Raw genomic sequence first — 16413 nt, 5'->3', positions numbered from 1 at the left:
CAAAGCTGGAGGTATCACACTTCCTGATTTCAAACTATATTACAAAGCTATAATAATCAAAATAGTATGGTAGTACCATAAAAAGAGACACAAGGGTCAATGACACAGAATAGACAGCCCAGAAATAAACCCACACATATATGGTCATTTAATTAAGGAGCCAAGAACATACAGTGGGGAAAAGATAATGTCTTCAGTAAATGGTGCTGGGAAAACTAGACAGCCACATGGAAAAGAATGACACTGGACCACCATCTTACACCACACACAAAAAATCTACTCAAAATGGATTAAAGACTTGAATGTAAGACCTCAAACCATAAAACGAAATTTAATGTGGTAATCATCTTGTTGTATATACATATATCAGATCACTACGCTGTACACATAAAAGTAATATAATGCTATGTCAATTATATCTCACTAAAACTGGGGAAAAAGTCATATTTTAAAAAAGCTAACAATGTGGGACAATGTTGATGAAATTATTAAATGGAAAAAGGAGATTACAAGATAATGCTACTATATGATCTCAGGATTACAAAAAGATGTATACAGGACTATGGATAAGAGTTAAAAAAAAAAAAAAATCTACCAAAATGTTAATAGTGGTTATCTCTAGGTTCTGGGACTGTGGATGATTTTTATTTCATCCTTTGTACGTCTAAAAATTTTTACATTACATATGTATTATTTTGGTAGTCAGGAACAGTATTATTAAAAACAAAAGGAAATGTATAGCACTAAAAAAAAGGAAAAGAAATTAAGTCTATGGACTCGAATTTTAACATTTAGGATGCCAAAGAAAACCAAAAATTTGCTGTCAGAGCATGTATAAATGTCCCATCCTAATACTCCAAAATTGACATAACTTTCAAGTTATTTTTCCACTTAATGTTCCAAATTCTACATAACTATCTTTATCTGACTTACACGTGTAGATAACTTACAATAAAAAGTATTATGTCCTAAATTTCTAGAAAGTCTCTTTATTATATATGTGCTAAACATATTCATTAGGTTAATAACTATATATATATTATTTCATTATATAATGTATAATTATATATAACTTATTAGGTTAATAACTCTAACCTACTAACATTAGTATTATATATTTTTTATCAAGAACAAATGAAAAGATGTATTACCAAGAAACAACAATCAAAATCCATGAATGGTTTCTACTTAATGGGTTTTCTGAGATAATAAATTATACAAAGTATTATGAGAGACATAAAAATAATTCCAAAAGCAACAAAATATATCCCTGCCTTTAAGAATGCAAAATATGTCATAATGCTGTGATGTATGTAAAGAAATTAAAAAGGGACAATATAGAACAATATGAACACAGGATAACTGGATACCCTAGGACCTATACTGTCAATCTTAGAAATGCCCAACCAATTCATAACATGTTTTTCATGTGTGCATGGCACTTTGAGATGACATTGATAAGCAAAGCGCTTACAGAATGAGAATCCTGAAACATTCTTCAGTTTCACAAACCAGAGATGGGCTTATTCCATTGACTCTTGTGACCATTAAAAACAAAAATAAAACTTACCAGATGATTAACAAAATATTGATTTCTACATATAATACTTACATAAAATAAAATACAAATTTAAAAAGTATAAAGAGCTTATGAAGCAACTAACACAACTACTACACATTCATAGTCATGAACATAATACACAGGTTCTAGGTCTATGGCTCATACATCTGGCATTGTCTCCCCTTTTATTACTCCACCAAAATTAGAAGTGATATTTTTCCAAGTATAAGGAATCGTAAGTCTACATCCAGGCTCTGGGCTTTATTTGGCATGAGAATTCAGCATGCCCACTAGGGCTCTTTTTTCCCATATAGTTTCTACCACACCTCCTCAGCAAAGATTGGATCTCACCCTCATGGAGCACTGCAACTAGCTCTGGACTCCTCAGGAAGAAAAGGATGGAAGGCTGGTGAGAAGCTAGAGAACGTCCAGAAGAAAGCATGGAGATGAGCTGTTAAATTAATCCTGAAGAAAATCTGAAAGAACAAAGATCACCTAACCTGGCAATAGAACTGACTAGGAGCTTCTGAGATGATAAATCCCAAATGTGGGCTGGGCACTTAGAAAATGGTAAATGACTCTTTTCAACCACATTCTATCGACTGCCTTAACTCAGGCCACCACCATTTCACCCCTAACTTGCTACAACCACATTCTGTTTCTGTCGTTCTGTCCCTTTCCAAACTACTCTCTACACCACAGCCAGAGTCATCTTTCTGAAATGTAATTCTGATTACTTCACTGTCTGGCTTCAACACAGCTGCTCCCTACTAAACACACTATACTCTAATTGCCTGTTTGTCTTCTTCAGATTTTTTTGGATCTCCCAAGTGACTATAAGTTCCATGAGAATGGTCAGTTTCAAATTCTCAGCTATGTATCCATGGCCCTAGTACAGTCCCTGCTCTCAGTGGGTTCCAGTAAAACTGTTTCCTCCCCTTATGGCCTATCATTAGGACCCTGGTACCTGGGTATGTCAACATCTTTTCCGGATTTCCATAACCGTTCCCATATTTCTTTGAACAGTCCTTTCACTAAAATCACTTTAAAATCCTAGCTGAGCATACTTTCTGTTCTGGACCCTGACTGAGAGTCTAAGAATACAAATAGAAATAGCAGATTAATGGTCTCTTTAGATTTTTAAGTTAACTGTTGTTTTCAAACATCCTATTTTCTGGTAATTTCTTTCAGTACAAAAAAAATTTAATGTGGCAGTTGTTTTTTCCAATTTTGTTTTCAGATTTTGTTTCACCTTTACATTCTTTAAACCTATATTCTTTAAAGATTTACAATTAAGTAACTATCTCTGGGGGCACCTGGATGGCTCAGCTGGTAGAACACGCAACTCTTGATCTCAGGGTCATGAGTCCAAGCCCCACACTGGGCATAGAGCTTACTTAAAACAAAACAAAAAAGACCCACTACATCTTTGGATGTAGGAAAATGTGTTTGAACAAACAGAAAATTGACAACAAAAAGAATTAGGAAGTCCTCCTGGTACAACTAGAGAAAAGTTTCCAGTGAAATTGCCCAATCTTTTAAAAAGTTGAAAACCAAAAAGAAAAACAAGTATATATATTTAAATATTTGGTAAATGACTAAATATATTTGGTAAATCACTTGTCCATAAATTTAAAAATTATTCTAAATTTAATACAAATAATTTAGTTTTATAAGGGGTGAATATAGGTGTTGTGGAAACATAGAGCTTGTATGACCTGGGAAGGGGGAGAACCTCTTCATGAAGGGAAAAAAAAGAGGACTAAAAACAAGACTGCCTATAATATTAGGTGTAAGGCCAGGAAGGCCCCCAAGCATGTGAAGGCCCTGAGGCTTAAGTTTCGTTTGCTTCATGCTAAATCCACCTCTGGTTATAAAAACAAAATACCTTTTTGTAATTCCTTCATCATCAAACTACAGTGGAATGTTCAATACTAATATTTACTGTATATAAAAAGAAAAGTTTTAAACTTACTAATGAAAATCTGAACTCTTACTTGATACCAAATTTCGGTAAGTTCAGTGTATGTTTGCCCCTTTTATACAATAGCAACTATACAATTATATAACAACATAACCATACTAGAAGCAAAGTCAAGGAAGGTTGTAATTAGTTGTTAAGAACTATATGATTTTAACTGACAGGACTCATAGCTTTGTAATTTTTTTTTTTAAGTGGCCGTGCTCCAGGTTAGAACTCAAAGAAAATAGCTATGTCCACATTAAGTGAAGAATAAAGCAATTCCTAATAACATATCTCAGAAATGGACAATCAGAATAAAAAGAAAAACTGAGATTTGTTACCATTTTTGCAATTAAATATTCATTCACATGGTATCTTTCCTCCTTCCAAAAAAACAAAATTAAGAGGTCTATTAAACTTATAATCACCATTTTACTTATTAAAAAAATAATTATCTTAAAATAAGTACCTTTGTCAAATAAAAAAAGATTCTAAAACAAGGAAACTTGAAAGTCTTTCTTATTTTGACATTTAATTTTAAGTAGTCTTAGCTAGTGTCATTCTTACTGATCTCACTCCTTCCCACTGAAGGACATGGGGAGGGAAAGGGAGAAGGAGAGAGGAAGAAGAGAAACCTTGGCTTCAGACAAAATACTCGGATTATGCTGAGACATAAAACACAAGTAGGCATTATAATGAGCCATGCTGTACTGAGGATTATGCTGCATGCTGTTGGCCCTTTGGGTGGGTTTGTGAGACCTGGGCATTGCACTCGCTTTGAGCTCACAGAATCCACTCCCCTCCCCAGGAACTTAGGGTGGCTTCAAAATGGGCTGGCCAGTTCTATAGACTGGTGAGAAGTTTATTTGGCCCAGGTTGTTAGAATGTCAATGAACCTGACTGAAAGAAAGCAAGCTGAGCGGAAAAATGTCTTCTCTGGGATTCTGACACCTTTGAAAACTGGGACAAGAGTATCTTTTCCCTTCTTTCTCTTTGTAACAATGGTACACACAGGGTGTGAACGGGGCAGAAAGGATGGCCCCTTCTCTTCGGACCAAAGTCTTTCTTTCCATGACCATAAAGCAGCTACAAAAATGATTTGTGAATACAGAAAAACAATGGCTGATAATAAGTATCCTTAAAAAGTTCTGAACTGTGGCTAAAAGCCTCTTTTAAAAAAAAGGAAGAAAAAAAAAAAACCACCTTTGTGCCAACCAAGTCTCACCCCCCTTTCCCAAAGATATGAGTTAAACCAAAAGAAGGGCAGACTCATGCGAAATTTTTCTAGATTTTTAATGTAGTGAATTTCTGATGTTAAAATGGAGAAGCATAAAGGTGACAACCAAAAAAAGCAGCTCTTGTGGTCTAATGTCTTAGAATCCACACCCTTCACCTTGCATGTGTGGAAGAAGAAAGAGCAGAAGATAAAATCACTTCCACCTGGACCACTGCTTCTCTTTATCTGTTAAAGGCACGTATATCACTCCCATCAGGGGTTTCATCTTGACACTGCCGTCCTGTAGCTTGTCATACTGCTCCAACATCTGGTTTCCACCTGCGGGACCAACTGGCAGTATCAATCTCCCACCAGGCTTTAACTGGTCTATCAGCTAAAAAGAAAAAGAAAAAGACATACACACCAAGTTACAGATTTTATATTAAGAGTCATTTTACATCACAACTTTCCAGTGTCCATGAGCAGAAAGCAGAAATGCACTTTATTTAGTAGATACATACTTTGATTGTTAAACTTATTACTCAATCACCACTTAACCATTTACTGATCGACCTCCTCTACTAAACTACAAGTTCTTTGATGAGAGGGACTGTGATCTTATTCATCTTTGTGCGCTGGGCACCTAACATAGTACATGGTACAACTGCAGGGCTCAAAATGAACTGAACCACATAATGTAGAGCTATCCTCTTGGGAAGACCAAAGGCAAAGCAGAACATTTCAATGCCTGTATACCGTTTTAAATCTGTGTGGTTTGGAGCAGAGAAGGGAGCAGGGGAGTGCAGAAAATCAGTAAGGAGTCCCTACCCTGTCATTGTAGAATTTAGAGCATCACTGAGCCAAAAAAATAAGGGAACCTCGGTTTTATGACTGATTTTAGGACTGCTCACACCATGACAAAGGAAGGTAGGGCTGGAGTTCTGCAGCATTAGAATGTAAGACACCCTTGTCAATGAAAAACCAAGACTACTCAGTGAAAGCCCTTCCAGTCAGAAAACTTTTAGGTCACATGTTACCATTTGAATGTGGCCTGACCAACGACTACTAATCTAAAACTGTAAGGGAGAAACTTTACTTTGGATAGATTATCCCAGAAAAGTGCGTCCTCAAAATTTCAGTTGTCAGCAAGCCTATCTAATTTTTCCCACTTTAATCTTTATTCAAGTAATTCTTCCAAGTATTCTTTGAGTTGTTTCTCTAAATGTCAAGGTTTATGATAAAATGAAGCAGACTTGCCCCTACTCCAATCTTGCTCCCTAAATCCAGTCATTTTAAATATTTTAAGTGCTCTTAGCTGTGTCGTCTACTAGTATTTACTTTTTTGGTAGTGATTATTTCTAAAGCATGTCTTTTATGCTTTTTATTAAAATATAATTGACATATAACATTGTATTAGTTTTAGGTGTACAACATAAGAGTTTGATAATATGTATATACTGCAAAACGATTACCACAATAAGTTTAATTAACATCCATCACCACACATAGTTACAATTTTTTCTTTGTGATGAAGAGCACTTTTAAAACCTACTCACTCAGCAACTGTCAAATATATAATACAGTGTTGTTAACTACAGTGACCATGCTGTAGAGTCTTTACGTTCTTATTTCAAATTATATGCTAGATGAGGCCTGAGCTCTCTTACTCTGCTCCCTTCCCCTCTTCCTCAATCCAACCAATATCATAATTTTTTAAAACCATTTTCAGTTATGACTGTAAACATCATTTGCAGCTGAGCCAAGAGGTAGCCAATGCTCGTTTCCTTTCTTATACAACAGTTGTTTATCCTGCACTTAGAAACTGAAGCTCTTTCAGGGCACCTGGCTGGCTCAGTTAGAAGAGCACGACTCTTGGGGCGCCTGGGTGGCTCAGTCGTTAAGTGTCTGCCTTCGGCTCAGGTCATGATCCCAGGGTCCTGGGATCGAGCCCCAAATCGGGCTCCCTGCTCGGCAGCAAGCCTGCTTCTCCCTCTCCCGCTCCCTCTGCTTGTGTTCCCTCTCTCGCTGTCTCTCTGTCAAATGAATAAATAAAATCTTTAAAAAAATAAAAAATAAAAATAAAATAAAGATTTAAAAAAAAAAAGAGCACAACTCTTGATCTTAGAGCTGTGAGTTCGAGCCCCACATTGCACGTAGAGATTCTTAATTAAAATCTTAATTAAAAAAAAATAAATAAAAAATAAACAAAAAAAAGAACCTTAAGCTCTTTTTTTTTCATTCACTTCATTTTCTTTGTAACTGTTTTCTAAATATTTGTACCCTCCAACAACTTCTCAATAAGATCTTCAGTCAAACCTATCTAATTAGTGTTCCGTTGTTGTTGTTTGGTAGACTCCCTTCGAGTGCCTTCCTCCTCCTGCCCCAAATCTGGACTGCTTAATCCCCAGGCCCGCTGCACAGCTCTCGTCAGGGGAGTTCCCTGGTAACAGTGGGGACTCTCATCATCTCTCTCCTGAACCAGCTGTTCTACCTGCCTAGATCTCAGGGCTTCCTTTTTCTGGTTTTTCCTACCATCTCTCTCCTCCCTCATTTTTTGACATTAAAGCAATTCCTCTAGAAGTATTCTGTGAAACAGTGCGTGGAGTATTTTAAAAAAGAGAAACTAAAATTTGCAAGTCTAAAACTATTTTACATACTTGACAATATGTGTGGGTACAGAATTCAAGGTTGGAAATCATTTTCAGTTCAGAACTGTGAGGGTTTGTTACTCTGACTTGTTGATTCTAATGCTGCTATTCTGCAGTCTGATGCCTTTCTGATTACCAATCCTTAACAGATTATGATTTGTTGTTCTGGAAGCTTCTAGAATCTTCTCTTTATCCCTAATACTCTACAATTTTATGGTGATATGTTTTTTTTTTTTTCCCTCTCTTTTTAGAAAAAATTCGTCGTAATGGGCACTCAATAGATCTTTTCAAACTATAGAATCATGTCCTTTGGTTCTGGGAAATTTTCTTGCCTAAGGCTTAGCACTAATTGTTCCTCATACAGAATTTCAAGCATCAGCTCCTCTTGTCAGACCCATGCTTCATCTCTGACTTCCGAGATCCTCATGCCTCTGATTTCTAAGCCCTTTCCAAGTTGTGCCAAGCAAACTGCTTCTGCAATGATCCCCTCTGCAGGCTCTTTGGTTCAACTTCCTCCGCCCTCCGCAGTCAGTTATTACTCCATCCACTTTCCATCTACATACACCACAGGGTTCAGGAGCACAGGTATAATCTCCAAGATAAAGAAATATGGAGTTTGTGTTTCTGTTTCCTGCTTTTCTAGTTGTTTGGGGGTAATATACAAAAGGAGGCATAAACATCTTTTCTGTTATCTTAAAACTGGAAGGCCCCTCTCTTCAATCACATGTAAATTCATACTGAGCTAGGGATGCCTGGGTAGCCCAGTCAGTTAGGCGTCTGATTTCAGCTCAGGTTGTGATCTCAGGGTCGTGAGATCGAGCCCTGTGTTGGGGCTCCGTGCTCAGCAGGTCAGCGGGGTCAGTGGGGAGTCTGCTTCTTTCCCTCTCCCTCTGCCCCACCCCCTGTGTGCATGCTCTTTCTCTCTCTAAAATAAATAATTTTTAAATTCATACTGAGCTAAAGCCAGAAATTCCCTTCAAGATCATCTCAGAGACTTAGTGGGGGAAGATAAGCCCTGCACCCCAGCCCCTTCATTTAAACACAGTTCTATTTCACATTTTAATTGTTCCTACTAGGCTGCATTAAAAAAAAAAAAAGTTAAAAACCTACGGATCATGTGTCTATATGTGAACATTCATTGAGCTATTCATTTATGACTTGTACATCTTTCTACAGCATATATGTTTTTATTTTTTATTTTTTTAAAGATTTTATTTATTTATTTGACAGAGAGAGACGGCGAGAGGGAACACAAGCAGGGGGAGTGGGAGAGGGAGAAGCAGGCTTCCCGCTGAGCAGGAGTCCGATGCGGGGCTCGATCCCAGGACCCCGGGATCATGACCTGAGCCAAAGGCAGACGCTTAATGACTGAGCCACCCAGGCACCTGCATATATATTTTTAATTTGAAGTAAACTCTACTCCACACATGGGGTTCAAACTCATGACCCCAAGATCAAGATGTGCATGCTTTACTGAGCCAGTTAGGCATCCCCTCTACAACATATCAACCCTTCAATTAAAATGTGTTAAAACCACTGGTTTAGTTTGAAAAAACAAACAACAACAACAAAAACAGGTAACAGCGCCAGAGAAAATAAGTAATTTTCTCAAAGTCATTCAGTCAATAAACAGGAAGTCAATGACCAGAACAAGTTCCCTAACTTTCAGCCTCTCATTAGCTGATCTAAACATATAAAACAGAACCCTTCCAGACTGGGGAGTGGCTGAAACTGGGCAGAAGTGTCACTCTCAGCCCCTAGTCATCTAGTCCAGACTGTGGAAAACTCAGACACCATAGAAACCTAACATCTCAGTGAACTTAACCAAGGATTATTAAGGGCTGACAGAAGCTCATCAGTCTTACTGAAATAGAAAACCAGTATTGGGGGCACCTGGGTGACTTAGTCAGTTAAGCATTCGACTCTTGATTTTGGCTCAGGTCATGATCTCAGGGTCTTGGGATCAAGCCCCAAGTAGGGCTCTGCACTCAGCTCAGAGTCTGCTTGAGTTTCTCCCTCTGCCCCTCCCCCCACTTGTCATGCTCTCTCTCTAAATTTTTTTTTAAAAACAAAAAACCAATTTTGTACTTAAATATTTCCTTGATTATGTACTATACAATACTGGAATATCCTTCCATCTCGTTGCAACTATGCAAACCCTACTATTCTTTCAGATTCAGTTCCAATTCCATTCCTATATGTGGTCTCTTTAACTGTTCCTCATAAAGTTCTCTCCCTCCCTTGAACTCTTACAGTAGTACATGTTTTCTTTTCCCTTCAATATATATTATATGCTGATGACATGCTATCATAGCATTAATTTCCCTGTTATGTGTATGACACGTTTCTTCCAGAATATAAGCTTTGTGATATGTCATACATAAAATGTATGACAAATATCTCCTTGGTCTCACCCATGCACTTAGCAATCTTGCACATTCTGGTATTTAATAAAACACGAAGTGATTATCAGATCATGAACTCCAGACAGATTTTTCTAATTCTACTGGCGTATGAGTTCTTAGATGGATCAAATGCAGTTTCAAATAAGACAGCCATGAACTATTCGTAATTTTCCAAGTCATTTATATAACTCATTTATATGAAAAAAAATTGCCTACTAAGTGTAATTAAAATGCATGACATAAAAGTCTAATTATGTTTTGATCATCTAGAAGTCATTTCTCTATAAATCTTTTACAGCTTTAGTTGACTAAAGCACAAAAACACAGGAAAAAAACCCAACTCACTGCCTGCGGTACAACTGGGGCTGCAGCTCCTACGTGAATAGCATCATAAGGGGCTTCTTCGGCATATCCCATTCTTCCATCTCCCACTGAAAGAAAAAAAATTATACTTTAAAAATCTGCTCAGATAGAACTACCCAGTGTGAAGAATTATAGGAGGTTTAAAGCAGAGCAAAGAGAGACTTTTAATAAATGATGCTGTGACAACTGGATATTCATATGGAAAAAATATACACACTTGAATCTATCTCTTACATACACAAGAATCAATGTCAGATCAAAGATCTAAATGTGAAAAGCTAAAATAATGCTTCTGAGAAATAACACAGGGATATATCTTCATGATTTTAGAGTAGTCTTTTTTTTTTTAAGATTTTTATTCATTTCTTGTCAGAAAGAGAGAAAGCACACAAACGGGGTAGCGGCAGGCAGAGGGAGAAGCAGACCCCCCGCTGAGCAGGGAGCCCGATGAGGAACTCGATCCCAGGACCTGGAGATCGTGACCTGAGCCGAAGGCAGACACTTAACCAACTGAGCCACCCAGGCATCCCGATTTTAAAGTAGTCTTAAAGAAGATACAGAAGAAGGGGAGCCTGGGTGGCATAGTCAGTTGAGCATCCGACTCAGTTTCAGGTCAGGTCATGATCTTAGGGTCATGATCTTGGGGTCATGAGGTGGGGCCCTGCATTGGGCTCTGCACTCAAGAGGAGTCTGCTTCAGATTCTGTCTCCCTCTCCTTCTGCCCCTCCCACTTGTGCTCTCTCTCTAGAAGAAATAAATAAATTAAAAAAAAAAAAAAAGGACACAGAAAACACTGGAAAAAGCTACTAAGTCTGACACATTAAAATTAAGTATTTCTGGGGCACCTGGGTGGCTCAGTTGGTTAAGCGACTGCCTTCGACTCTGGTCATGATCCCAGGGTCCTGGGATCGAGCCCTTGCTCGATCAGTGTATCAGGCTCCTTGCTCAGTAGGAGCCTGCTTCTCCCTCTCCCTCTGCCTGCTATTTCCCCTGCTTGTACTCGCTCTCTCTCAGTGTCAAATAAATAAATAAAATCTTTTAAAATAAATAAATAAATAGATAAAATTAAGTATTTCTATTGGGGTGCCTAGGTGGCTCAGCTGATTAAGCATCTGCCTTAAGCTCAAGTCATGATTCCAGAGTCCTGGGATGGAGCCCCGTATCGGGCTCCCTGCTCATTGGTGAGTCTGCTTCTCCCTCTGCCCCTCCCCCCGCTCGTGCTCTCTCTCTCTCAAGTAAAAAAATAAATAAAATCTTAAAAAAAATAAAATTAAGCATTTCTATTAATCAAGAAAGCACCAATATAAGTGAAAAAGCATGCCAAAGAGCGGGAGAAAAGATTTCTAATATGTATAAATAGACAAAAGGCTAATCTATAGAGGTCCTACATATCAAAGAAAAATATAAACAACTCACTATGTGAACAAGACATTTCACAAACGAAGACATCCAAATGGTCAAACATATGAAACAGTGTTCGACCTCATCAGTTAGGAGGAAAATACAAAATTAAAATTACAAAGACTTACTGCTATACACTAAGTGGGTAAAAAGAAAAATCTAACAATACCAAGTGTTGATAAGGCATAGAGCACTAAGAACACTGATACATTGCTGATGGGAATGTAAATTGGTTCAATCACTTTTATTTTTTTTATTTATTTATTTATTTATTTTTTTGGTTCAATCACTTTTAAAAAGTTTTGGATATCTATGGTTATCCTATGAACCTGTAATAATACTCTACATAAATGAATGCTTGTATGATGAGTGTATATATGCATTTGGACCTTGTACACATATGTTCACAGCAGCATTGTGAACATCCCCAAATTAGAAACAACCCAAAATATCCATCTACAGTAGAATAAACAAATTTTGGTAATGTCCTTACAGTACAATGTTATACAGCAAGCAATAAAAATTAACTATATATAAAAGATGGGTGACTCTTACAAACATAATATTGAATTAAAGAAATAAATCATCACAGAATATATACTGTATGTTCTCTTTATCTAAAGTTCAAAATTAAATTGAGCATCGTTTATGGAAGTGCAGCTAAGTAGTAAATGCATAAAAGTAATGATGTTGGTCAGGACTAAGGAGAAGGGAAAGAGTTCTGAGGAGGGAAGAGCAAGCAGACATCCAAGCTACCAATGTTGTTCCCTTTCTATCGATCAGTGTGATGATGAAGCAGGTATTTTTGCTAAGCTTCACATTTATGCTTTATGCATGTTTTAATGTTTGTTACTTCTCATAATAGTACAGTGTGCTCACACAGAAATATGTTCACTCTATACTGCTGAAAAAAGCAAACTAAACGACAGAATATATGAGTCAATTAAAAAAAATTGTGTATATATGTATATTTATTCATATGTATAATTTATATGTCTAGAAAACTTAAGACAGAAAAGGAGGGGTTTCTTTTTTATCTTACACATTTCTGCACTTTAAATTTTTCATAATGGACACTTGCTACTTTACTATTAATTCTTCAAAAGTAATGAAGAAAGAATTTACAACATGAGCATTTTCTGAAATAGTTAACAGTCATATCACCACCATAGTCAAGGTAGAACCAGCATAACATTTTATAGTAACTGTTTTTCTTACCTAGTACTTAAAGGTGAATGTTTAAAAAAAAAGCAAAAATTAGCTTGAGTATTATTTAGCTTGCATGGGATCTTCTGAAAATAAAAATTCTCCAAAGAGGAAATTTTTGAAGGTTTCTGATACTCACCAACCAGTTGCACTCTCCCTGAAGACAAAAGCACTGGATCGTCCTTTTTGACATTATTTATTGAGTCATCTACTAGCTCTTTAATGTGGTCAATTCCTATGACTTTTCCACTAGAGCCAACCTGGAAATAAGGGAATAATTCAATAGCTCACTGGCCTAAATTTGTCTTTCTGAAGTGTCATTAAAGTGTTTCCTCACCTAAAGTCATATTTTGCAATGTAAAATGAAGACAAACAGCTCAAGCCTCCAATTAGATTGTTATTCAGTTTACTATAAAATATTTACCAAATACAACTTTTTCAGCTATAACCCTCAAATGGATAATTACGTTTCAGGAATTAAGAAGCTAGAATTACAAAAACTTGCAATACTAAAAAAAAAATCCTTTTTCTTCAATTTCTAATTTTTAAACCCCAAACCCTGAAATAAGACTTAACTGCTTAACTAATAATTAACTAATATTAAATGCTTAATATTAATATTAAATACTTAATAATAAAAAATGTTTAATAAATTAATATTAAATACTTAAACTGCACTTAATATTAAATGGTAGTTGGTGCAATCATTTTTAATTTAAATTCCACCTAGAAGTGTGACTTTAAACATTAAAATGTTACATAAAAAATTCTATAGGGATTTCTACACCCGATTCTACTGCCATATGCGGAAAATATAAAATACATAAAAGTATAAAAAGGCCCAAGTATAAATATTAATTGTAAAATAAATATTAGCAAAAAATAAATCTTTAGCAAAATAAAGACTCTGAAGTCAGACAACCTGGGTTCACATCTAACCTTCATCACTTACTTACAACTGTACAACCTTGGCAAGTTATTCTATGAATTGGGTTCCTCAACTGTAAAATGATGAGGAAAAGGGTATGTACCTCATAAATGATGTGAGAATTAAATAAAAGAATACACAAAAAACACTTAGAACACTGACTAGCACATGGTAAGTATGTGAAGGACATTAAATTAACACTACTTTTAAAAAGATAATTCAGAAATCTAATAATTTTTAATAAGTGTATTTTTCTCTAAAACCATAAATATGTCAAATATCAAGAACATGTTATTAAGTAAATACTGTGTCTAAACTTAAAAAAAAAAATCCTAGGGTGTGTGGGTGGCTCAGTTGGTTAAGTGTCTGCCTTTGGCTCAGGTCATGATCCCAGGGTCCAGGGTCTTCCTCTCTCTGCCCCTCCCCCTGCTCATGCTCGCTCTCTCTCTCTATCTCGTGTTCTTTCTTTCTAGCGCACGCTTCTCTCTCAAATAAATAAAATCTTAAAAAAAAAAAATCCTGACATTCCATTAGGGAGGGCTTAACTTCTACAAAACAAGTAAAACAACTGAAAAGAAATACCTGAGTCCTTATTATTTAACAAGCACTGTTGTGGATGCTTAGGATACATCAAAGGAAAAAAAAAATTAAATAAAATTCCCGCCTCCCTGGAGCTTACATGCTAGTGGTCTGCCACTTACATATATACAGCAAGTTAAATGGATTCTAGTCCAAGATGCATCATCCATGAATCCTAACCTAACTAGACCAGAACCTTCCTATCTGGCCCTCAGGGACAAGATTTTTCATAATAATCAAATTGATTTGATTATCTGAGCACAGATAAACCTTTACTCAAAGTGCCTGAGTAGGCCTCCAGCCAGATTCTGGACAGTCACGAACCAAGATAAGCCTCTGGTGATAAAACCTGAAGTGTAATAAACAAGGCATTTTTCTAAGAGTACTTTTCTTAATATAAAAATTATATTATATATATATAATATATATATATATATTATATATTTCTAATAACCCTGGAGGAGTGTTTGGAAATCAGATTCTCTATATCATTTTCTGCCAACTCCGAATTTGAAAGAATGCAGTCTGGAAGCTACTGGTTGCCATCTTGCGATCACAAAGGAAGAGCCTGACTAAAGCCAACATTTGGAGGAAAGCAAAACAAAACCACAAACCAAAGAGAAACCCACTGTCAATAACAACGTCTGATCTTCTTTTGAATCCAGCCACACAAAAAGCCAGATATACTTTAGACTCTTCCATTATATAAACCAAATAAATTCCCTTTTACTCTGCCAATTTGGACCGAATCTTCTGTTATTTGCAACAACAAAAAAACCTAAGTGATACATATTCCAACTGCTATATTAGAATTAAAAAAAAAAAAAAAACTCAAAAACTGCTAGTAAAAAAACATACAGCCAAATATATAATATGCTGCTGCTGGAACGGAATGAAAAAGAAAGCTCTTACCATACGTGCAAAACATGCAGTAAGGATTCCACTTCCAGATCCTACGTCGAGAGCTTTAGCTCCTTCATGCAATTGATCAAATAGAAGTTCTAGTGCATATGCATGCTGCCAAAAGAAAACAAAGCAAATATTCATTTTTTTTCAAGACTCTATAAAGTACATATACCCTGGCATACAAATAAAGTTGCCAACTTCCTACCAATTTTTCTACAATTGTCATCTACCAAGATAATGAAAACACAACATATTATATACTTACATTTATAGAATTATGTAAGAAAATTTTTAGACTAAATTCTTACATTTATATAAAATGTTTTAGTAATTTTAGATCCCCAGTGTGTGAATTTTTTAATTTTAATTAATTCAAAGTCAAAAGCTACAAAAGGATGTACAGTAAAGTCTCCACCCCACCCCTGTCCGTAACCTTCCACATCCCCAACCAATTTCACTCCCTAAAGGCAATCTATGTTGTCAGTTTCTTGTGATTCTTTTCAAACATACCCATTCTATGCATATAGAAGCAAATACGTATCTATTTTTTCATTTATTATATCTTGAAGAACCTTTCTTTTTTTTTTAAGATTTTTTTTTTAACAGAGAGAGACACAGCGAGAGAGGGAACGCAAGCAGGGGGAGTGGGAGAGAAGCAGACCCCCTGCAGACCAGGGAGCCCGATGCCTGGCTCGATCCCAGGACCCTGGGATCATGACCTGAGCCGAAGGCAGACGCTTAACGACTGAGCCACCCAGGCACCCCTTGAAGAAACTTTCTTATCCATACTTAAATAGCCTGTTCATTGGGGCGCCTGGGTGGTTCAATCGTTAAGCGTCTGCCTTCGGCTCAGGTCATGATCCCAGGGTTCTGGGATCGAGCCCCACATCGGGCTCCCTGCTCGGCAGGAAGCCTGCTTCTCCCTCTCCCGCTCCCCTGCTTGTGTTCCCTCTCTCGCTGTCTCTCTCTGTCAAATAAATAAATAAAATCTTTAAAAATAAATAAATAAATAAATAAATAAATAGCCTGTTCATTCCTTTTTATGGCTGAGAAGTATATTCTTATATGTATATTATAATAACAAAAATTCCCCCCAAAAAAAATCCCTAATGAGGGATTTTTAAGTTAGCTCCAATCTTCTATAACAGAAGATATGAAATAATCTTAAAAAGTATATGTGTAGGATAATATAATAATCTTTATAAAAATCTTATAAAGTGGGGCACTTGGGTAGCTC

The 16413-nt window shown here is 36.4% G+C and overlaps 1 protein-coding gene across 3 annotated transcripts in view; it reads right to left on the bottom strand.

Moving 5' to 3' along the window:
- The window catches only part of PCMT1 (protein-L-isoaspartate (D-aspartate) O-methyltransferase), a 42586-nt gene that overhangs the window by 3001 nt on the left and 23172 nt on the right, over positions 1-16413 (bottom strand). For 2 of the 3 annotated variants that reach the window (XM_081829145.1, XM_081829146.1), the window contains exons 4-7: positions 15183-15287; positions 12903-13023; positions 10139-10224; positions 4965-5134 (exon numbers count right to left, since the gene is read on the bottom strand). In XM_081829145.1, coding sequence (XP_081685271.1) covers positions 4965-5134; positions 10139-10224; positions 12903-13023; positions 15183-15287 — 482 coding nt within the window. Of the gene's footprint in view, positions 1-4917; positions 5135-10138; positions 10225-12902; positions 13024-15182; positions 15288-16413 lie in introns of all 3 variants that reach the window. The other variant, XM_081829147.1, reaches the window with a different exon arrangement.

The sequence above is a fragment of the Leptonychotes weddellii genome, chromosome 8 (genome assembly GCF_054177405.1).
Source record: "Leptonychotes weddellii isolate Sample4059 chromosome 8, ASM5417740v2, whole genome shotgun sequence".
NCBI classification, from domain to species: domain Eukaryota; kingdom Metazoa; phylum Chordata; class Mammalia; order Carnivora; family Phocidae; genus Leptonychotes; species Leptonychotes weddellii.
The sequence above is the reverse complement of the archived record's forward strand: the minus strand, read 5'-3'. Positions and strand labels throughout refer to the sequence as shown.